Source organism: Rana temporaria, chromosome 11, assembly GCF_905171775.1.
Source record: "Rana temporaria chromosome 11, aRanTem1.1, whole genome shotgun sequence".
Classification (NCBI taxonomy): domain Eukaryota; kingdom Metazoa; phylum Chordata; class Amphibia; order Anura; family Ranidae; genus Rana; species Rana temporaria.
Window position 1 is genome coordinate 127701560 of NC_053499.1, and position 25540 is coordinate 127727099.

The 25540-nt window shown below is 42.2% G+C and overlaps 1 protein-coding gene across 1 annotated transcript; it reads left to right on the forward strand.

Annotated features, from left to right (window-relative positions):
- The first annotated feature begins 376 nt into the window (after nt 1-376).
- Nucleotides 377-21713, forward strand: LOC120917655 (phospholipase A2-like). Its single transcript, XM_040329107.1, has 4 exons — nt 377-485; nt 11500-11659; nt 17161-17288; nt 21145-21713. The coding sequence occupies exons 1-4, from the start codon at nt 449-451 to the stop codon at nt 21282-21284; spliced, it is 465 nt and encodes a 154-aa protein (XP_040185041.1). The 5' UTR covers nt 377-448; the 3' UTR covers nt 21285-21713.
- Nucleotides 21714-25540: the final 3827 nt, after the last annotated feature.

The window sequence follows — 25540 nt, forward strand, 5'->3', positions numbered from 1 at the left end:
CGGGTCTCCAAATTCCGGGAGATCAAGCACAAAAAGGTGGCTCGAGTACTGTATAAGCCGAGGGGGGCATTTTCAGCACAAAAAAATGTGCTGAAAAACTCAGCTTATACTCAAGTATATACGGTACTAGCAGAAAAAAAAATGTTTTACTATCCAAAGTTAAAACAACAAGGGCAGAAGATTTAATGGATGGAAAGTTGAAAAAAATATTGAAGGTAAACTTTAAATGGCTAGGTATTTGATCATGTGAGCAGATACACTGGTGAGAACAATTCCAATAAAGTGTTTCCCGGTGCCTTTGCAGTAATCTGCATAGCTGTTTGTGCCAGGTATAAGCTAATGAACCCATATCTAAGGGCATGGGACACATTATTCCACAGGTCGGTGCCAAGGACACTTATTGGTATAAGATGAAAAGTTCCCATCGTATAGTCCTCAATCTGCCAACATGAGACGCTGCGTACTCCTGACTCTGCTTCTAGCAGGTAAGACTAATGAAAGAAGATCGGACTAAATATATATCATTTAAAATCAAAAACATATTTGAAAAACAAATCATTTAAGAGTATTACCAGTGGCTAGAATGCAAAGTTGGCTAAATGTCAAATGGTATTTATTTTAAATTGGTTAAACTAAAGAGAAAAGAATGCAAAAAACAAACATTTATTGTATTGTACCTTACCAATTTCTAGATGTGATGGCTGCTAAAGTTTTCTTTTTAAGTCTCTTTCTTTCTTTCTTTCTTTTTCACCCACTGATCCTGCCAGAAAGTCTGTTGTAGTTGTCCTGCAGAAATAGCAGTTAGGGGGTTGAGACAAACCATTTAACGCTGACAGGGGTGCTTACAATGATCACATTTTATTTGATTATGTAAAACCAATATACCAAAAAGAAAAAAAATACAGTTTGCTGTAATTGCTTTTAGTATTAGATTGACTTTGGCTGCAATTTGTTAGTGTATTTAAATCTGCCATATAACTCTTCCCTCCCCAAGACTGACAATTCTGCTGTTCCAAATTGTCTCTGTTGCTCCTTCATCCAGTGTAGGTGCTCAAATACAGGAGCTGTGCTACTGGTCAGATCACCAAGTGAAAACAGGGGGAAGGAAGCCTAAAAAATAAAGGAAATGCAGCCACCACATCTAATAATATATTACAGTTCTGGTTTAGGGTTTAATACGCCTTTAATTCACAAATGTATAGCATTTTTTAATTACAGTCATAAGGAAAAGAGAGTATTTAAAGTGGACCTTCATTTCAAAGTGAAAGTGCCGCTATTACCCTTCCCCGCTGCCCCTAACATTTTTGAAGTGTTCTTTTTTTTTTTAGGGGGAGCAGATACTTTTTTAGACAGGTACCTCTCCCGCATCCTCAGTTCTTTCCTAGGCATAAATGACTTCCGCTTGAGCCTGCACATGCCCCCGCCACCTGAGACATGTCACACTTCCCATGAGACTGCAGAGTCCAACAGCTCTGCATTATCTTGTGCATGCGCAGTCAGGAGCCAGCTGTGGTTCCTCAAGAAGTCACAGCTGGCTCCCAAATCCAAGACGGTGGTGCCGTAAACCCTGCAGTGGTGAGAAGAACTGGCTGTGCGAAGACAAATCTGGACTGCAGACACTGGTAAGTACCTGATTTTCTTTTTTATAAAATGTTCTTTTATTGAATATTTGCACAAAATGGTACCACTTTAAAAAAAAAAAGTGTTTTCCCAAGAGCCCATCCACCCCCTCCACACCCTCACAGCCTTCAGATAAAAGAGGCATGGAACCCAACAAACTGGCCATAACTGGAAAACAGAAACCAAATTGGTGTGCTGTGAAGTACCTAATTTTAAAGTCAGTAACAGTATTTGTGGTTGTTGACTTTAGATTTTTTTTTAAAAGGGCTGAAGTTCCTTTCTGAACTAGTAGCAATTAGTTTACACATCTTCCTTGTGACGAGGAAGATTACCTTACCTTAAGGTTACCCTAAAGGGCTACATACTTAATTGTGACTAATAAAACATTTGAGATCAAAATAAACATTTAAGCCACAGGGAACCATGACCTTAGTCTCATGGATCCAAAATGATTGCCTTAGGCTCAGATGTCTAACAAAATTACCCCCTCTGCAGTGAATTTTTACTTTTTCAACCCGCCAGAAACGTAAACCCTTCAGACCGTTGTCCTCTGGTTAACCTATCGTGTGTACGAGGCTTCAGGGTTCTTATTATGTACCTCTTTAAAATGCCTGGACACATTATGATCCTTTTTTCCTAGTTTAATATTATTAATACGTTCCCTTATTCTAACTGATAGGGGTCTTCGAAGTCCTTCCTATATATTGAAGGGAGCATGGACACTCCAGCATGTAAACTGCTAATATGACTGGTATTAAACTTCCCTTTAATAGTGCCGTCGTATGTCTTGTACGTCACCGTGTTCTTGGTGTTCGGAATTTCCGACAACATTTGTGCGACCGTGTGTATGCAAGTCAAGTTTGAGCCAACATCTGTTGGAAAAAAATCCACGGTTTCGTCTGTATGCGGTATTAGAATAGTAGAACATATTAATAATATTGGTTGTGAGTGTCACCGGCGCAAAAGAAAATAAATAAATAAATAAATGTGAACTGTGATCTGCTGCAGTACTGTGTGCCCTTAGTGGGGGTCAATAGTGCTCTAAGAAGAAAAATGTTACTGCGCTGATCTAATTATCCAGAGGTATTTAATCTCTGGGAATATGGACATAAGTGAAATATCAGGGCCACAATGTACCCAATCTTAAGTGTGAATAACCTGAATACAAACAATAAAAAATATAAGAAATATATGAGACATACAAATGTGACACAGTGATTTCAAACTTAAATCATATATCTAGATCAGTGTGTCAGCATACAATCCATATGCCACAGTGCTTCTATGAGAAAAATGGCTGTTGCTGCTACTGACCAACCAAATAGTGAAAACAATACGAAAGATATTACAAAAAAATATATTATATATATATATATGTGTGTGTAAAAACCCAATATGCGGTACGCCAACTGCACCGTGAGTTGTCCAATAACCAATATTGGAACAAAATAAAATAAATATCAATAAAAGTGAAATAATTATCAAACAACCATACAAATGTGCAATGTGCTGGCTGCACTTAAAAATAGTCCAAATGACAGGCAATCTTGCTCTTATACAATAGGTTCCAGCAAACACAAGGTTCAATGTTGGTAATGCTGTATACAGGAAAGTGCCGCTATCTCTTCCACCCGACAAAGATGTGCCACCATCACCAATGGTTAAAATCAACACTCACCAGACCCCAGATATTATTAGGCTCCAAAGTGGTGTCTTTTCTTTGTCGGTCAGTGGGTGTTGCCTCCTTTTCCCTTTTACAAGGTGTCATCAATTCAATATAAAGTGCCTCTGACCGGCACTGAGTGTCTTTGGCAGTGTCAACCGTTAAAAGCCGCTGACCAGCATTTAAGTGGCGTCCTAAGAGGTGTGCTTGCCCCGCTGTGCTCCGCATGTATTGCTACAAGGGGTCCGTGCGCGCTGGTGTGCTGCACCCTCAATGTGTGTGTCCAAACAGCCTCTACGCGTTTCGCTAGTTGCGTCGTCAGGAGAGCTGTGGACACTACTGTTTAGGCTGTATTTATACCCCTGTGGATTCCCTGAAATGCTGCAAGGTAGTCACAGGAAACAGGAAGTCTTCCGGCCACCATCTTAGCTGGTGGTGCAGGAAGTTCCTGTTCCACCATTTTGGTTCCTGGATACCTGGCTTTTTGCCAGTCCTGGCCATTCACAGGAAACAGGAAGTCTTCCGGCCGCCATCTTAGCTGATGGTGCCGGAAGTTCCTGTTCCACCATTTTGGTTACTGGATACCTGGCTATTTGCCAGTCCTGGCTGTTGTTACTGGGTGTCAGCAATAAAAATATAAATATAAATATGCCCAGCAGCCAGGGTGGCTGTATGTGTGGGGTGCTATGTGCGCTGCTACCTGCGTTCGTTTGTGCACCTCCCCCCACCCCCGTGTGCGGGCGCTTGTCGCCCTGTGTGTTATTCCCTGTATTATCGCCGCAACCGGAAGTGCTTGTGCGGCCACCTTGCCTCCGTTACCGGAAGTGTCCGTTCCGCCATTTTGGTTACTGGCATCCTGTGTTAGTCTATGCCTATTTTAGGTAATGGCTAATTCCCCACACAGGATGTAATATTGGTTATTTTAGCTACTGGCAATAGTCCCTGTGTAGCAGTCACCGTCTCTGGTTGACGCTGCCAGGGACACTTTACAAAAAACAACATTTTATCACCTATATTACTGTAAGTGGTCAAAAACTGTGTTTACTAAAAGTTTTATTTACTAAAAATTAATCAAACACCATGAGGCCATAAAAAGCAGGAAACAAATACAGTTTTCATTTTTCTGCTGCTATATTTTAACTTTTCTATATAAACCCTTCTCAGTGTATATCATTACTGATATTTTAACCCTATATAATTAATACGCATACTCGTTGGTTTCTGATACTTGATGGTAGGTGATCCATCATCAAGTGATCTAGTGCTGTTTCTTAGATGCTGTTTCTTAAAGGGGAACTGCTCTAATTGCATACATACTAGAAATATTGATGTTATCAACTTATTAATGGAATGCTTAGGGGGAATGAAATGCGGAATACTTAAAACATCAAAAATCTTCCAAAAAACAATTTATATCTAATTCCACATTCATTCCCTTAGGCTTTAATGTGTCCAATCTAAAAATCCACTCAGTTTCGTTCCTCGATACTTCCCTTCTTAAATTTATGTTCCTCCAATTCTGTTCAATTTTATCTATGGCATAAAACTTCATTTTACTGGGGTCTCTGTTATGTTTATTTCTGAAGTGTAATGACACACTATGATGTATATACCCTTTTTTGATATTTCTAATGTGTTCTCCCATTCGCACCGAGAGTTTCCTTGTGGTTCTGCCCACGTATTGCAGCCCACACTCGCACTCTATTACGTACGTTACGTGTGTGCTGCTGCACGTGATCAGTTTACCCACTTTAAATTGTTCATTATTGGCGTGAGATTGAAACTGGTCAACCTTTCTTGATCCTTTTGTGGTGCGACAAGGTTTGCATCTTCCGCACCTATAAAACATATAAACATAACAGAGACCCCAGTAAAATGAAGTTTTATGCCATAGATAAAATTGAACAGAATTGGAGGAACATAAATTTAAGAAGGGAAGTATCGAGGAACGAAACTGAGTGGATTTTTAGATTGGACACATTAAAGCCTAAGGGAATGAATGTGGAATTAGATATAAATTGTTTTTTGGAAGATTTTTGATGTTTTAAGTATTCCGCATTTCATTCCCCCTAAGCATTCCATTAATAAGTTGATAACATCAATATTTCTAGTATGTATGCAATTAGAGCAGTTCCCCTTTAAGAAACAGCATCTAAGAAACAGCACTAGATCACTTGATGATGGATCACCTACCATCAAGTATCAGAAACCAACGAGTATGCGTATTAATTATATAGGGTTAAAATATCAGTAATGATATACACTGAGAAGGGTTTATATAGAAAAGTTAAAATATAGCAGCAGAAAAATGAAAACTGTATTTGTTTCCTGCTTTTTATGGCCTCATGGTGTTTGATTAATTTTTAGTAAATAAAACTTTTAGTAAACACAGTTTTTGACCACTTACAGTAATATAGGTGATAAAATGTTGTTTTTTGTAAAGTGTCCCTGGCAGCGTCAACCAGAGACGGTGACTGCTACACAGGGACTATTGCCAGTAGCTAAAATAACCAATATTACATCCTGTGTGGGGAATTAGCCATTACCTAAAATAGGCATAGACTAACACAGGATGCCAGTAACCAAAATGGCGGAACGGACACTTCCGGTAACGGAGGCAAGGTGGCCGCACAAGCACTTCCGGTTGCGGCGATAATACAGGGAATAACACACAGGGCGACAAGCGCCCGCACACGGGGGTGGGGGGAGGTGCACAAACGAACGCAGGTAGCAGCGCACATAGCACCCCACACATACAGCCACCCTGGCTGCTGGGCATATTTATATTTATATTTTTATTGCTGACACCCAGTAACAACAGCCAGGACTGGCAAATAGCCAGGTATCCAGTAACCAAAATGGTGGAACAGGAACTTCCGGCACCATCAGCTAAGATGGCGGCCGGAAGACTTCCTGTTTCCTGTGAATGGCCAGGACTGGCAAAAAGCCAGGTATCCAGGAACCAAAATGGTGGAACAGGAACTTCCTGCACCACCAGCTAAGATGGTGGCTGGAAGACTTCCTGTTTCCTGTGACTACCTTGCAGCATTTCAGGGAATCCACAGGGGTATAAATACAGCCTAAACAGTAGTGTCCACAGCTCTCCTGACGACGCAACTAGCGAAACGCGTAGAGGCTGTTTGGACACACACATTGAGGGTGCAGCACACCAGCGCGCACGGACCCCTTGTAGCAATACATGCGGAGCACAGCGGGGCAAGCACACCTCTTAGGACGCCACTTAAATGCTGGTCAGCGGCTTTTAACGGTTGACACTGCCAAAGACACTCAGTGCCGGTCAGAGGCACTTTATATTGAATTGATGACACCTTGTAAAAGGGAAAAGGAGGCAACACCCACTGACCGACAAAGAAAAGACACCACTTTGGAGCCTAATAATATCTGGGGTCTGGTGAGTGTTGATTTTAACCATTGGTGATGGTGGCACATCTTTGTCGGGTGGAAGAGATAGCGGCACTTTCCTGTATACAGCATTACCAACATTGAACCTTGTGTTTGCTGGAACCTATTGTATAAGAGCAAGATTGCCTGTCATTTGGACTATTTTTAAGTGCAGCCAGCACATTGCACATTTGTATGGTTGTTTGATAATTATTTCACTTTTATTGATATTTATTTTATTTTGTTCCAATATTGGTTATTGGACAACTCACGGTGCAGTTGGCGTACCGCATATTGGGTTTTTACACACACATATATATATATATAATATATTTTTTTGTAATATCTTTCGTATTGTTTTCACTATTTGGTTGGTCAGTAGCAGCAACAGCCATTTTTCTCATAGAAGCACTGTGGCATATGGATTGTATGCTGACACACTGATCTAGATATATGATTTAAGTTTGAAATCACTGTGTCACATTTGTATGTCTCATATATTTCTTATATTTTTTATTGTTTGTATTCAGGTTATTCACACTTAAGATTGGGTACATTGTGGCCCTGATATTTCACTTATGTCCATATTCCCAGAGATTAAATACCTCTGGATAATTAGATCAGCGCAGTAATATTAATAATATTAAACTAGGGAAAAGGGATCATAATGTGTCCAGGCATTATAAGGAGGTTCATAATAAGAATCGTAAGGGTTTACGTTTCTGGGTGGTGGAAAAAAATTAAAAATCACTGGAGAGGGGGTAGTTTTGTTAGACATCTGAGCCAAAAGGGAATCATCTTGGATCCATGAGACTAAGGTCATGGTTCCCCGCAACTTAAATGTCGATTTTGATCTCAACTGTTTTATCAGTAACAATTATGTGTGTATGCCTTTAAGGTACTCCCAAACATGCCAAATATTGGCAGTGATTTCTTTAAGCACCACCAGACAGATAATTTAAAAAAGACTTAGGCCCCGTACACACGACCGAACATGTCTGCTGAAACTGGTCCGCGGACCAGTTTCATCAGACATGTTCGGTCGTGTGTACGGCCGACCGGACAGGTTTCCAGCGGACATTTGTCCAGCCGACCGTTTTCCAGCCGACAAATGTTTCTTAGCATGCTAAGAAACGTCCGCTGGAAGCCTGTCCGTCGGACATGTTCGGTCGTCTGTACAGACTCACCGTACATGTCCGATCGGCCGCCATCCCTCGCATGCGTCGAAGTGATTCGACGCATGCGTGGAAGCATTGAACTTCCAGGGGCGCGGCCACGTCACCGCGTATCGTGTACGTGCAGATTTCTGTCTGATGGTGTGTACAACCATCAGACAGAAATCTCCGGGCGGACAGTCCGTCCGTGTGTACGAGGCCTTAAAGTGATTTTAAAGTCTTGTTTAAAAAACAAAAATGTTATACTTACCTCCTCTGTGCAGTGGATTTGCACAGGGCATCCTGGATCCTCCTCTTCTCAGGTCACTCTACGCTGCTCCTGGCCCCTCCCTCCTGTCGAGAGCCCCTAAACCAAGCAGCTTGTTATGGGGGCATCTGAGCTGAGCTGAAGCTCTGTGTGTCCATTCAGACACAGAGCTGCGGGTCGGCCCTGCCCTTCTTTCTCCTGATTTGCTAACTGACTTTGATTATCAGCAGCAGGAGCCAATGGCAGTTGTGTCTCAGGCATCCAGGAAGGCCGAGTGACTACTCGTGGACATTGCTCTGGATAGAGATGGGGCTCCGGTAAGTATTAGGGGGGCCAAAGATAAAAAAAACCTTCTGCCTTTACAATTAATTTAGGAAAATACAAATGCACTTACAAATATACAGTACTTTGTAGCAAAACATAACAGGTCTATTCTGCTTCTGGGATAACCAGTTTAAACTTTACAAGTGAGTGAGGCAATGAGGGTTTATAAACCCAACATAGAGCTGCTATAAGAAGAGGCTTACCTACTGAATTCAATTTTTTTCCCCCAAAATCTTGTCATACTGTAATAATCTATGGAATACATGGGATATACGGTACATTCGCGATTGTAGTATAAGAATAGATTAACAGCAGTGTTTTCATAACTGTTTACAATGTCTCTAGTCATGTCCCATATTTCTGTGCGTCAGTTGACATTTGGTCTGCATTTCCACAGACTCAAATGTGAGATCATTCAGAATACAGTGGAACCCTGGTTTACGAGTAACGTGGTTTACAAGTGTTTTGAAATACAAGCAACTTTTTTTTTTAAATCCTGGCTCGGTTTGCGAGTGTTGTCTCGCAAAAACGAGCAGGATATAAGCTTCTGCGGTGTGCAGTACCGCATTTGGCCAGAGGTGTGGGGGTGCATTTCTGAGCCATTCGGAAGTATTTCTGAGCCTTTCTGAGGGTTTCCGAGTTCAGCAGAGCTGTCTCAGAGTTTTTCCAAGTCTATCCCCCACCTCTGGCCACATGCGGTATTGCATGCAATAGAAGTCAATGCGGAACAAATTATCTTCATTTTCATTGACTTCTATGGCGCAACTCACTTCGATATGCGAGTGCTTTGGATTACAAGCATTCTCCCGAAATGGATTATGCTCGTAATCCAAGGTTCCACTGTATCATAGTGACAACCCTAGAAATTTTGCATGGTGGGCATCTAACTGTAGACATGTGCATGATGGAAAGATTTGTTTTGTTTTGTTTAGATTCGTTGATCAAGTTATTTAATTTAGTTAAATTCGGTTGATTCGTTCAATCAATATTCGGGATTGGTATTCGGACTTTGTATTCGGAATTCATTCTAAGTATTTTTTCCAATTTTCTTTGAATTTACAATTTTTTCCCTCGATTCTAAAAGTTTGAAACAATAAATTTAGAATCGGTTGAATCGGAAGTGTTAAATATTTATTCGATTCAAACGCAGCAGCCGAGTAACCAAACATCTGATTGTCATTTATACACATCGATCTTGTTTGTATTAATAATACGTTTATTCAAAATATGCAAAATAATTATGTTCTAATTATTAAAAGTAGTATCTTACTTTCAACATTTTACCACCGTGCAGAAGTTTTACCCAGCTAAGAAAAAATTATGTCAAGTACAAATGCTTTTAACTATAAATATTATTACTGGTTTCTTTTTCTCAATTTCACACTTGCAAAGTAAATGATCAAAAGAAAAATCTTCACCAAATGATTACTACTCTTTAAATCAGCTTTGGCTTAAATGGGTTGTAAAGGTTTGTTTTTTATTTTCTAAATAGGTTCCTTTAAGCTAGTGGGTAACAATGGTTGGTTCTCTTACCTTTTTTTTTTCGATTTCGCTTCTAAAGGTTTGTTTTCTTTGTCTGAATTTCTCACTTCCTGTTCCTCCTCAGTAAGCTTGCCCCCATCATCTGAGCCGTTCTGGCAGGGGGTTAGTCAGCATGCTCGCCCCCTCCCTTGGGACTACATCCCTGCGGGGAGAGCACGCTGACTAACCCCCAGCCAGAACGTCTTTGAATGATGGGAGCAGCTTACTGAGGGGGAACAGGAAGTGAGAAATTCAGACAAAGAAAAAAACATTTAGAAGGGAAATCGAAGGAAAAGGTAAGTGAACCAACAATGCACTAGCTTAAAGGAACCTATTTAGAAAATAAAAACCAAACCTTTACAACCCCTTTAACAAAAACAGCATGATTTTAAAATGGTACAGTAATAACACACCCAGTCTTTGATTTTAACAATATGTTTACAGTTCAAATTTGAATGGAATTCAATGTAAAATTTGAGTTGAATTTCAATTCAATATTCGAAAATTCAGACGAATTTTGTTTTGTTATTCTGAGAATTCCGTAAAATTTGTTTGTACTGTAATTTGGGGATTTGGATATATCCGAATAACGAAAAATTTGTTTAAATATTTATTTAAAAAAAAATATTTTTTTTTACTTCTCCCTCCCCTCCCCAGAATGTAAACAGTTTTGAAGCACAGCAGAGCTGTGTTAATGCAGAAGGCATCTTACGTGCTGTAAATCAACAGTTCTAAATGCAAAGCTGGCCCGGGGCACTTCGGATCTGTGATGGAAGTGAGACATGTTTTAAGAAGGCACAACTGTGTTTTGCAATAAATACTTAAAGTGGAACTAAACTCATTATTTTAACTGCTTTCCAAACCAAGCATGGCAAGGCATGTGTAAATGATAACTGTAAGGCCCCTTTTACACCTGCGGACCGTATGTCCGTTTTTTTCATCCATCCGTTTACGAATGAAAAAGGGGCATACATTGATCCCTATGAGATAGCGGGCGTCAGCCGATTAACATCCGCTGATACCCAATCTCATCAGTATCCGCAATCTTCCAATTCTGCAGACGGAGGAAAATCCTATTTTTCCATCCGTCTGCAGAGTGGATCGGGTGAACACAGACAGACGGTCCGTGTTCATCCGATCACCCATAGGGGAGAGCGGAGTTCTGACAGGGTGGTCCCTGCACAATGTGCAGGGACCGACCTGTCATCTGCCGGCTCAGCGGGGATCAACGGATTGATCCCCGCTGAGCAAGCGGATACACATGTACGGATCCTCATGGGATCTGTACATGTGAAAGGGGCCTAAGAGTTGCTTGTGCTTTCAACCGAACTGTCAAGCTATCAAATGGATGGTGTCATCAGTGATCACATGTGATTGTGATTCACCACGGCACACTACTTTCCACTCAAAGGCCAAAAACATTGAGGCCACCCCCAATACCAATTGTTTAGACTGACCTTCCAATATTAATTATTTTACAACCTAACTTTTCTTTAGACTGCAGGAAGTCATGTGTACCACCCATATCTCTGTTTACTATTTTACAGTGACAACCGTCTCTGGTAGACCCCAGTCCAGGAATCTACTACAGTTTCGCAAAATTATCAAGTGCACAATACCAAATAGTAAGCCACTGGATGAGTACAACGGATATGGCTGCTATTGTGGGATAGGGGGCTCCGGCACTCCTGTAGATGATCTGGATAGGTAAGTTTATTAAACTGTATCTAAGCTATTTTTGCTCATTTAACCTTTCTATCTAACATGAAAATCCATGGTGGGCAGTCTGTAATATGTAATGCCCCCTATTCTACATAAAGCCCTCATACTATGCATACTTTTGGACCAGCGATGTACCTGTCTGTCACTGGTCTTTCGGTGGTTATATCAGGATGATACCTGCAGCTGCAGGCATCAACCCGGTACAGTTTTTTAGAGCCGGCGGTTGGCTCCTTTGTAAAAGCAATCCTAGTGGCTAACTAGATGCTGGACTGCTTTTACAAGCAGTGGGGGGATGTCCTCACCCTCCCGTAGCTTGCTTGGGCTCTCCCGTCCCACTGGGAGACCTGAGTATCCACCTGGCAGGAATGAGATTGGCTTTGATCTGCTCTCTGCTATAGCAATCCAAAAGCAATGACCTGATATCACTTCCAGTTTACCTAGATGTCAACAGCAACATTAAAAAAAAATGTAGACAATTCAAAAACGCATCTCTCCATAAAGACTACCTATCACATGCCTATTGCCATCACAAGGATGTTTACATTCCTTGTGACAGCAATAGAAGTAATTAGAAAGATAAAAAAATAAAACTGGAAAAAAAATATATTTTTTTTATCAATAATAAAAAATAAAATAAATTAAAGTGTTCTTGTCTCCCCATGCGCAAAGGCAAACATACGTCGGTCCCGCACACACGCAAACAGCGATCGATCGTCTCACACATGTGAGGTATCACCACAAATATCAGATCATGGGCAGTAATTCTAGCATCAGACCGCCTCTGTAAATCTAAAGTGGTAACCTGTATTAGCTTTTAAAGTGTCACCAATGAATAGTAAAATTTACGTTTGTCGCCGTTGCACGGGCATGCGCATTTTTAAAGCATGACATGTTTGGTATCAATTTACTCAGCATAACATCATCTTTTATATTTTACATAACAATTAGGTTATGTATCTTGTTTTTTGGCAGTAAAATCTTAATTATTTTTATTTTTTCACCCAAATTTTGTTTGAAAAACCGCTGCGCAAATACCATGTGCCATGAAAAATTGCAAAAGCCACAAACGTATTCTCTAGGGCTTCTGCTTTAAAACATAAATCATATTAGGGAGTTCTGAGTAATTTTCTAGCAAAAAATACTGATTGTTACAAAAAGTGCCAGAAAAGGCCCGGTCTGGAAGATAATTCTCTTTTTAGACACTTCGATTTACCCTCCAGCATGCTTAACTTTCCAGGTTAATGTTCACAAACTTATAGGGACACAAACGGATATCCTTGTTCTACAAAAATAATCCATACACATTACTTTTTTAATAATCAAAATGTTTTATTGTTATTAACAACAACATTCCAAACAACATTATACTTTCTTATGTTCCATCATTTACATAATAAAAAAACATACATGAGTGCAATACTTACCTGTTTTTATATAACCAATACATTTTTTTACGTACTACACCATGAGGGGCACTCCTCTTTTTTATGAGCCATTGTAGGAGGGAAAGAGACCCCACTAGTACATCCAAGGCATCTGGCAGTTGGTGAAAATACGTGTAAAAGGAGTGGTTATCCTGGGAATGAACCAAAGGCATTTATTGAATGAGATCTGGTGAGTGGCCGTTTCTAGCGGTGACTGGAATATCACGGAAGTGGTGACATTTCATTGTGTTATAACCAGGGGTCAAGTCCTGGGGAAAAAAGTGTGGGAACTCCCACCCAAGATCTACTCCCCCCCCCCACCAAAAAAAAAAAAAAATGATACGCTCATATGCATAATTACTAAACCGCATGTTTTTTTTTTTTTTTCGATCCACTGTACCATAGTAATCCTTTATGTTACTGGCCGCTTCCTGTATATGGATTCATTGGGTAGTGTGCGGGTATTCTGTCACTTCCTCGATGCCGTAAGCAAGTTCTTTCTAAATCCCATGATAACTCGCGGCAGAAATCTGCAATGTCTCCTGGGAACAATGACAAAAACTCCCAGAAGACATTGCGGCATCGAGGAAGTGATGGAATACCCGATGAATCCATATACAGGAAGCGGCCAGTAACAAAGGATTACGAAGGTTCGCCTGCCCCTGACAGTGACTCGAGCTGGGCATCGCCGCTTAGTGAAGGATTGGCTCGGGCAGCTCGGCTGCTCTAGTCCTGCAAAGGGAACGGAGTTCCTGCTGTGAAAAAAGTGCAGGAACTCCGTTCCCACGCGTTCCTGCAGGACTTGAGCCCTGGTTATAACACCTCACCGGAGAAGCATTCATATAAGCACCTGATTAGTATATTGGGACTTTAATGAGAAGAGGACCAATTTAGAAATCCTCTATCTACAGTAGGTGCACGCGATATTGTGTCAATCTCGCTCCCTTTCTCGGCGAGATTGAGCACCTACGAGCCCCATCGCGGGAGCCAGCGCCGAGCTGGCTTGCCGCGATAGAGACAAAGCCGTCATAGAAGCGACGGGAGATCCGACTTGGATTCCCGCCAATTCTACACGTGTGCGGCGTTTTTTATGAGTCCTGAGGGGAAAGTCCCCGCCGGATTTTAAATAAAAATCCGGCATGGGTTCCCCCCTCAGGAGCATACCGGGCCCTTAGGTCTGTTATGGGTTGTAAGGAGAGCCCCCCCTACGCCGAAAAAACGGCGTAGGGGGTCCCCCTACAATCCATACCAGACCCGTATCCAAAGCACGCTACCCGGCCGGCCAGGAAAGGAGTGGGGACGAGCGAGCGCCCCCCGCCCCCTCCTGAGCCGTACCAGGCTGCATGCCCTCAACATGGGGGGGGGGTTGGGTGCTCTGGGGCAGGGGGGCGCACTGCGGGGCCCCGAAGCCCAGAGCACCCTGTCCCCATGTTGATGAGGACAGGGCCCCTTCCCGACAACCCTGGCCGTTGGTTGTCGGGGTATGCGGGCGGGAGGCTTATCGGAATCTGGGATCCCCCTTTAATAAGGGGGCCCCCAGATACCGGCCCCCCACCCTAAGTGAATGGATATGGGGTACATTGTACCCCTACCCATTCACCTGGAGGAAAAATGTTAAAGTCAATAAACACAACACAAGAGTTTTTAAAATAATTTATTAGTCTGCTCCGGAGGCCGCCCCCTGTCTTCTTTAGCTCTGTTTACCAGGGGGGGCTTCTTCTTTGACGTCTTCGGGTGGGGGCCGCTCTTCGCCGCCGTCCGGTTCTCTTCCACCGCCGGGGGGGGTCGCTTTTATAAAAGCGCCCACTCCTCGGTGGGTTTCCTCCGACGTCTTTGGCGGGGGGTGGTGTGCTTCTTCTTCCGCTATCCCGACGGGTCTTCTCCGGCTATCCGGGGGGTCTTCTTCACTCTCCGGGGGTCTTCTGCTATGTTCGCCGCTCTCCGCTGTTGACTCGGCGCACCCCGGTTCTTCCTCCAGCTGTCCGGTGCCTTCTCCTTCAGCGCTGAACGTCTATCTTCTTCTTCCGTGCTGTGACGTATTCTTCTTCTTCCGGGCTGTGACGTCATCTTCTTCTCTTCTCCAGATGTTGACACGCCGGCTCTTCTCGCTGAAATGACGGATGCGCGCCTTGCATCGGACCTATATAGGCCTCACAGTCCCATCATGCTCTGTACCTACCCATGTGATACCTACCCACGTGGGTAGGTATCACATGGGTAGGTACCAGAGCATGATGGGATTGTGAGGTCTATATAAATCCGATGCAAGCCGCGCACCCGTCATTGCAGCGAGGAAAGGCGACGTGTCAACATCGGGAGAAGAAGAGAAGTGAAGAACATGACGTCACAGCACGGAAGAAGAACTCACAGCACGGAAGGAGAAGAAGACATACAGCACGGAAGAAGAAGGCACCGGACAGCGAGAGGAAGAACCGGGGTGCGCCGAGTCAACAGCGGAGAGCGGCGAACATAGAAGGAGACCCCCGGAGAGTTGAGAAGACCCCCCGGATAGCGGAGAAGACCCGTCGGGATAGCGGAAGAAGCCCCCCCGCCGAAGACGCCGGAGGAAACCCCGCCGGGGGGTGGGGGCTTTTTTAAAAGCGACCCCCCCCGGCGGTGGAAGAGAACCAGACGGCGGCCCCCACCCACCCGAAGACGTCAAAGAAGAAGCTCCCCCTGGTAAAAGAGCTAATAAAGAAGACAGGGGGAGCCTCCGGAGCAGAAAAATAAATTATTTTAAAAACCCTTGTGTGGTGTGTTTATTAACTTTGACATTTTTCCTACAGGTGAATGGTTAGGGGTACGATGTACCCCATATCCATTCACTTAGGGTGGGGGGCCGGTATCTGGGGGCCCCCTTATTAAAGGGTGCTCCCAGATTCCGATAAGCCTCCCGCCCGCATACCTCGACAACCAACGGCCAGGGTTGTCGGGAAGGGGCCCTGTCCTCATCAACATGGGGACAGGGTGCTCTGAGGTGGGGGGGGCCGCAGTGCGCCCCCCTGCCCCAGAGCACCCAACCCCCCCATGTTGAGGGCATGCAGCCTGGTACGGCTCAGGAGGGGGGGGTGCTCGCTCGTCCCCACTCCCTTCCTGGCCGGCCGGGTAGCGTGCTTTGGATACGGGTCTGGTATGGATTGTAGGGGGACCTCCTACGCCGTTTTTTTTGGCGTAGGGGGGCTCTCCTTACAACCCATAACAGACCTAAGGGCCCGGTATGCTCCTGAGGGGGGAACCCATGCCGGATTTTTATTTAAAATCCGGTGGGGACTTCCCCCTCAGGATTCATAACAAATGCCGCACACGTGTAGAATTGGCGGGAATCCAAGTCGATTCTCCCGTTGCTTCTATGACGCGCTTGCTGGGATGTGCTGTCACTATTCCAGTGAGTGCGAGATGTCGGCGAGATCTCGGCACCATGTCGCCGAGAATCAGCGCGATGCTGTCGTGCTAAAAACACAATATCACAAACACCTACTGTAACTGCCACATATATATTTTTTCATGTTTTTCATATATATATTTCTATTATAATACTTGTTTGTTTTTGAGGTAGTGATCCCTTGATCCTGGCATAGGGACACATATGCTTTATAAGAGCACTATTCTATTTTATAAGTGTATAAGCAGATATATGCAAGTTTTTTTGTGGTTTTGTGTTTTTACAATTTTTCTGAGAAGAATATCTGTATATAAGCACTTGGCACATATTTATACACATTTATACTTATTCGGTGTATTACCAAATGGAGGTGATATGTATTGGGGGCTAATAACTAAAACCATTGCCCAGAAGTAGGTGGCGATAGATGAACCACTAGGGGAGCGCAATTCACATACCACATTCAATTTTATTTGGGTACAGCATCCCACGGCCACGCAATGGTCAGTTAAACAGCGCAGTGGCGTATCGCAAAAAATGGCTTGGTCAGGAAGTGGGTAAAACCTTCCGGGGCTGAAGTGGTTAAATAGACTTCTTTAAACCAGACTGTAGTGTCACTTTAAAATGCTTGATGTATGTTCCTTTGAAAATCTGATAACCATCTCTCCTTTTGCCTGCAGGTGCTGCCAGATTCACGATAACTGCTATAGTGAACACAAATCAGTGGCAAACTGTAAGCCCATATTTGATAACCCTTACACAGAGTTCTACTCATACAGCTGTGAAAATAACGTTGTGACCTGCAAAAGTAAGCGGTACACTTATTTTACGCTCTTCTTCACACAATGAAAAACATACTCTAAGGAGACCCTGTCGCCAGAACTTGGGAAATTAAAAAACGAACCTTGCAGTGGGGCTCCCCCCAAACAGCAAGATTTAAATACTCATTTATGTCTGGAAGAATAATAAAGAGAAGTTTTACTTACCTTACCCTTCACTCCCATATGCTCCTCCTGTCTGGGTAACCTGTCCCCGAAGCCATGTGAGCCCCATCTGTCAGTTGAACTCTGATGCACAATGCAGGACCAGTCCTGCATTGTAAGTGAGTGGAAAAATTGGAATACCCCCAGTTGGGACTTTAAATTGGCAACAACACTAGAAAGTAGGTAATTTTATGTGAATTACTAATGCGCTACTAGAAGTGTTAAGGATTAAAATTAGTGAAAAATCAAAGTATTTAAAGCTGCTGAACTTCTAAAGTGTCACCAGCAACAGTAGATATGTATATAGTAAAGTGAAGCAGCGCTAAGTACTGTAACCAATACTCAAGTAATATAAAGTACTAATATATATTGACAATATATGATTGATATAGGATACTAACGCCCTGGGTAACCTCTATCACCACTGCGCCAAAAAAAAAAAAAGTGAAATAAACTACAGCTGCTACTTGGTGAATGAATAATTAAAAGGAAAAAAACTTAACCTAAATAGGTATAAGAAAATTGCAGCGCTAATTAATATAATAATAAACAATAACATATAAACTCAACAACACCACGTGACAAGTGATATAAAGTCCATAAAAAATTGATGAACAAATTAGATGAGAAAATTCCTTATTCTGTGAACCTTCCTCCTCACCACCGTGATGTGATAACTCCCCTCTGAAAAACGCACTCACCAGACGGATTTGCCTTTCACTCTTGTGTTAGGCTAAATCACTTGTGTATGATCCCACAAATGGATAAACGAATCTCAGCTGGACCACCGTGATAATCCCTCAAAAATGTACATGAAAACAAAAGAAGTGCTCCAATAGTGTAAAATTGTACCACCAGTTTAATTCAAAATCACAGCAACACTTCATTCATTAAACTCACATGTAAAAAATTAGAAGTCAGCTACAAATCACAGCAAACATCAGTGTTTAGTTGGCTCTGCAGTGCTAGGCGGTCACGGCGGACCTGAGGTGTGTGCTCAGCTATGACTAAGCATTAGTTGTTAATGCGAAACGCGTCAGCTGTCTATCCCACTGTATGCTGTTGTGTGCTGTGCATTTTTTCCTTTTTACAATAAAGAGCACGTCTTTTTTTCAACAAGACTTTTTGGAGTGCGGCTGTCCATCCATTCTCCCACCTGCTTAATTCTATGCATTGCCAGCACCCGTGTGATTCCTGAGTGGACATTGATTACCTGCCTGTGCTCACCTGGAGCGGCGGTCTCCCTACCTATGTGTGCTCAGTTGGTATAGGCTCACCACACTCCAGATTCCCAGCTCCCAGTAATGGCAAGTTGTCTAAACAGCAGCGGCGTCTCTAGTCAGTGAAGCTAGTAAAACTGTAGCCACGTTCCCGACATGTTTCGCAGTAAACATGACATGCGCGCATGCGCGGGATGACCAATTATGTGTTAGGCAGTGGGAATCTATAAAGGAAGTGGGTGGGAGTTCAGTAGCCAATCCCATGATTAAGCATTTACTGCGAAACATGTCGGGAACGTGGCTACAGTTTTACTAGCTTCACTGACTAGAGACACCGCTGGTGTTTAGACAACTTGCCATTACTGGGAGCCGGGAATCTGGAGTGTGGTGAGCCTATACCAACTGAGCACACACCTCAGGTCTGCCATGACCGCCTAGCACTGCAGAGCAAGCAGAGGTTCACGAGGTAAACAAATTGTTTGCCAGCAAGACATACTGCATAGCAGCTATTCTAAACCACAGTTCCTCTAGAGCAGGGGTGTCCAAACTTTTTGAAAGAGGGCCAGATTTGATGAAGTGAACGTGCGTGAGGGCCGACCATTTTGCCTGACATTCTTTCAACCATTAAAATTTGGTGTGTGTTCGTCCAAGCACTAATGCACCACCCAAAAAGAATTCTCCTACCTTTGTGGCTGTGCGTGGTGCGTGGTGTGTGTGTATGTGTGTGTGTGTGTGTGTATATATGTATATGTATATGTATGTGTATATATATATATATATATATATATATATATATATATATATATATATATATAATCTATATCCATCCTCTTTGGTCCCAAACAAATCTCAGAGCTCCGCTCAAGGGTAAGGATGAGCTCAGGTAGTAAAAAACATATTTCTTTTCTTTATCCCTCTGGCCTTTATCTCTTCTGTGGCCCCCAAGCTCCACTCAGGGCAAAGATGAGCTATTTTTTTTTTTTTATATTTAATTCTATTTAGTGGGCCCCACTTTTATTTTATTTATCTCTTCTGTGGCACTCAAGTTCTGATCAGGGCAAGGATGAACTTGTTTTTTTATATTCTTATATATATATTTAAATATTCGCTTTATATTAGTAAACTTATGCTATCCCCTAAGAAATCTTCGAGTGCCTCTCACTGCAAGGATGACCTCGGGCGAGCCCGCTAGGACGCTGACAGCACGCAGCCAATCACAGGCACTGAGAGCTCTGCAGCTGTGGACCGAGAAATTACTTAGTGTCTGTTATTGGCGCTATCGGCTTCCCAGCGGGCTTTGGAACACACCCCAGCAACACGCCCAGCTTATCAGTGAGAGGCGCTCGGGGATTAGAGAATATATATATATATTTTTTTTTTAAACCAAGCTCATCCTTGCCCTGTGTGGATCTTGGGGGGCCACAAAAGTGATTAAAGCAAATTGCAATTGGGGGCCATATAAAACCGGACCGCAGGCCGCAACTGGCACGTGGGCCGGACTTTGGACATGCCTGCTCTAGAGGTTCCATGAGCTATGGTTTATTGACCTCCCTTTGATGGCATCTGCATAGTTCTGGGACCAATGCCACTTGGCAGAGTAAGAGGCATTACACTAGACATGTGCGGTTTGTTTCTAATTAATATTCGGACACATTTTTCAATTGTTCGGATATATCCGAATACCCCAATTACAATATAAACAAATTTTACCAAATGCTCCAAATAACGTAACGAAATTCATCCGAAATTTGGAAATTCAGACTGAAATTCAAATCAAATTTTACATTGAACTCCAGTCAAATTATCACTACACATATTGCTGAAATCAAAGACTGTGTGTGTTGTTAAGAGTACCATTTCGAAATAATGCTGTTTTTGTTAAGCCAAAGGTGATTTAAAGAGTCATTGTAATCATTTGATGAAGATTTTTCTTTTGTTTTTTCACTTTTCTGCATTCGAATCGAAAACAATGTAACATTTTCATTTCAACTGATTCGAAAATGTATCGATTTGATAATTTCGAATTGAGAAAAATAGGTACATTTGAAAAATCCGAATATGAATTGAACCAATCAACTGAATTGAACTAAACAAAATAATTAGATTAACGGATCAAAACTAAACACATTTTTTTGTCATGCACATATCTACATGACACCAATGATCTTTTTTATGTGTCTGCAAGGGTGGTATTCTGACCACAAATGAAAGAGACATTGTTTTCTGATATCTTACCCCCAATAATTTTAGCAGGGTTCCTGAAGATCTGAAATTTATTTCAAGTTCCTTGTTGAGAAAGGGTACTGTATAGGCATTAGGCAAATTCTATAAGCCTGTTGAAAGAAACCTTGAATCTAGTGCAAGGCTACAAATGGTTAGCAACCCTTCAGCTGGGAGCCACCTTACTATAATACAAATGAAGAAGTAAGTCTGGATTTACTGTGTTTTTCCTCCCATGCAGGTGATAACAATCCATGTGAGATGTACATATGTGAGTGTGACAGGAAAGCTGCCCTCTGTTTCTCCAAAGCAACTTATAACGAGGACAACAAGAATCTGGACCCGGGACTCTGCAAGACATCGAAGGAAGGCCCTGAATAGTCAAATATTTTATTTATTGCATTCATTACACAGCATATGTTTGGAACCACATATTTCTTCAAAATACAATGTACTGCAGTGTCAGTATATCTCTTCTGCCATCAAGCAACCAACATTACACTTACCTCTACCAATAAATAGCAAACATCAAACTCTTAAGCAGAAAGACTTATTATGTCATAATAATTAAGTCATATTTTATTAGTTATATTAATAGTACATATTCATACCTCCCAAGTTTCTGAAATGAGAAAGAAGGGCGTTATTTGGCAGTAAGCATGGACACTTCTCCATCACACCCCTAGTTGCACAGACCATGAAGAATTAATACGCAGAAAATTATTGGTTAAAGCAGAGCTTGCAGTTCACAACAACAAAGCCCTATAGAGTAGTCCTCTACTGAGGACGGTCTAAAAAAAAAAAAAAAAACTGTAGAAACTTTACCAAAAAAAGAAAGAAAGGAGGAAAAAAATACTTTTCTACCTGCTCTCTTTAGGTGAAGGTGATGTCACTTAGCATTCTAGAATCCTGGGAAAGCTAAATATCCCACATCTCTAGAAAATGTGCTCCTTCACTGTGTACATAATAGATAACTAAGAATTTCTATAAAATAAAAATCTCACTCAGACTTGAGTTCTAAGATTTGGTTGCGCATTGGCTGGAACGCGGGTGACAATCCTTAGAAATGTGGTTATGCTTCCTCTCTGGATAACAGGATGAAATAGAGTTGGTGCTATTAACATGAAGCATGTAGCCTGGTTGAGACAGCAGCAGAGTGCTCCATGAGTATTATCTTAGCCAAGAAAAAAAAAATGTTAAACAGCAAAGGAGGGTTAATGTAATTGAAACCAATGAAATTGAAACCAGGTAGCCTTACAATATTTAGGCTACAGACCAGACCCCTAAGTGTAAGGTGGAGTTCTTTAACCACTTGGGTATGGTCTGTGTGTGTATTATATATATATATATATATACCTTCATTACCAGGCCATTTTACCATTTTTAGTGGTGTGATATAATTTGACTGACAATTACTTGGTAATGCAACACGGTACGAAAAGGAATTTTATATCTTTTTAGACAGTTAGAGCTTTCTTTTGGTGGCACTTAAAGCAGAGTTCCACCCAAAAGTGGAACTTTTGCTTATCTCCCCCCCCCTCCGATGCCACATTTGGCACCCTTCAGGGGGAAAGGGGGGAGCAGATACTTGTCTTTGACGGGTACCCTGTCCCCACTTCCGGGAGACCGGGTCACAGCGAAGTACGTCACAGCTTAGTCCCCCTCCTACTCCCTCCCTTTCTGCAGGCCCATTGAGTGAGCCGAATGGCTAAACCACAAGTTCCCTTACCGGAAATGGCGGCGCCAGCAGCCGACAGCTGATGGAAACATCAGCTGTGATGCCGACATTCGTGGACTCCAGGACAGGTAAAAACAGTTTTCCTTACTTCCTGTTAAAAAACATATCAAACAAAATTTCCAGGTAGAACAAACATCTATTATTCAGAAAGTAGACAACCTCAGAAAATCTCGTTTTCTGCCACAAGTGTTTGGAAATGAAAAACATGCTGATTTTGTGTGGATAAAATATGGAGCTTGGAAATGGTGCACTAGATACAGTGCATCATTAATGTACAGGTGACACACAGAGGGAGGAGCAGGTGAAGGGTTTATTGTAAATGTCACATTGTGAGAATGGAGATGGAGGGGTTAATGTGTAGGATAAAGGAGTGAAGCGTGAATATACAGGTCAGAGTCCAGATGGAGATAAGGTGTACAGCACACTCAGGCCACGTACAAACAGTCGTTCCAAACCGATGAGAATGGTCAGACGGGCCATTTCCATCGGTTCACCGCTGAAGTGGCCTGATGGTCTGATGTGCGTACACACCATCGTTCCAAAAACCGATCGGGTCAGAACGCGGTGACGTCAAACACACGACCTGCTGAATAAAACGAAGTTCAATGTTTCCAAGCATGCGTCAACTTGATTCTGAGCATGCGCGGGTTTTGAACCAATGCTTTCTGTACTAACCATCGGTTTGGATCGATCGGGCAGCGGTCTATCGGTTCGATTTTAAAGCATGTGTTAAAATTTTGGACCGAAGGACAACAGACCGATGGGCTATACACACGGCCGGTTTGGACCGATGAAACTGAACCTCGGTCCATTCTCATCGGTTTTGTCCGACCGTGTGTACGCGGCCTTAGAGGAGAGATTACATAGTAGGTGAGGTTGAAAAAAGGCACAAGTCCATCAAGTCCAACCTACATGTGTAAAGATTATATGTCAGTATTACCTTGTATATCCCTGTATGTTGTGTTCGTTCAGGTGCTTATCTAATAGTTTCTTGAAACCATTGATGCCCCCCTTTTGAGACCATTGCCTGTGGAAGGGAATTCCACATACTTGCCGCTCTTACAGTAAAGAACCCTCTACGTAGTTTAAGGTTAAACCTCTTTTCTTCTCATTTTAATGAGTGGCCATGTGTCTTTTTATATTCCCTTTGGCAATTTTTTTTATCCATATTGTGGGGTCACCAGTATGGTATTTGTAAATTCAGTGCTCACAACCTTTCCTCATAACTAATATCCTCCAGACCATTTATTAGCTTTGTTGCCCTTCTTTGTAATCGCTCCATTTCCAGTACATCCTTCCTGAAGACTGGTGCCCAGAACTGGACAACATACTCTAGGGGTGGCCGGACCAGAGTCTTGTAGAGCGGGAGAATTATCTTTTTATCTCTGGAGTTAATACCCTTTTTAATGCATGCCAATATTCTATTTGCGTTGCTGGCAACAGCTTGGCATTGCATGCCATTGCTGAGCCTATCATCTACTAGGACCCCAAGGTCCTTTTCAACCCCAGATTCCCCCAGAGGTTCTCCCCCCAGTGTATAAATTGCATTTGAATTTTTGCCTCTCAAATGCATTATTTTACATTTTTTCTATAGTGAACCTCATTTGCCATGTAGTTGCCCATCCCAATAATTTGTTCAGATCTTTTTGCAAGGTTTCCACATCCTGCTGAGAAATTATTGCCCCGCTTACCTTAGTATCATCCTCCCTGTCGTTTATGAACAAATTAAACAGGATTGGTCACAGCACAGAACCCTGTGGGACCCCACTACCCACCCCTATTTTGGGCTCTTTTTAAATTTTGGTGCTATATTGGCTTTTTTCCAATCAGCTGGTATCATTCCAGTCAGTAGACTGTCGGTAAAACTTAGGAACAATGGTCTGGCAATCACTTGACTGAGTTCTGAGTTCCCTAAGTACCCTTGGGTACAAGCCATCTGGTCCCGATGGTTTATTAATGTTATGTTTCCAAAGTATAATTTTAATTTTGTCCTCTGTTAACCATGGAGGTGCTACCTATGATGTGTCATGAGGATAGACACTGCAGTTTTGGTTACTGAAGCCCCCCGATTCCCTTGTGAAGACTGAGGAGAAGAATAAATTCAATACCTTCGCCATCTCCTCATCCTTTGTAACCATTTTTTATATTTTTTAAAGGCCTTCTCCTCTGTTTTTATATGCATTTTTACATTGGGGTTAAGCCACCCAGGGCATTTGTTCTCTCTTTTAAATGTATTGCCCAATGGGATGCATAAATGGTTAAAAATAAAAATAAATCCCACAATAAATAAATTAAAGCATAAGTTCCCCTTTAAAAGAAATAATGAATGCACATCTTTTTGGCAAGTAAAAATATGTGCATTTATTATTTTATTTAGGGAAAAAGTTCAATCAGGGAAGCATTGTACTGTTATACAGATCGAGCAGGTTAAAAAGGTTGAAAGAGATTATAACTTTATTATTAATTTAATAAAGTGACCATTTCTTTAAACATTTTTACCTGCTCAATCTGTGTACCGGAACATCGGTTCCCTTGTTTTCTTATTTGGTCGTATGAGTGTGGGAGCAGCGGCAGGGTTTTAACTCTTTACATCTACATGGTACTTTGGACACTCTCATGCGCCTGGCTCTTTTGCTATTTTTTTAGGGCCCTGTAAAGCATCCCAGTAAAAAAATGGTGAAGCTGTAGATGTGTTAATTCCCTGAAATGTAAAAAGGTGTAATTAAATTTCTTCTGAAGGAAAGGGTGACAGCCAGTAATGATTCACCTTCCATAACTTACAGTATATCCCGTATTAATCCTGAAACAAAAATATAACACTGGGAGGGAGATGGCTAATTTGGCCCAACCTGCACATTTTCACTTAGGGGTGTACTCACTTTTGTTGCCAGTAGTTTAG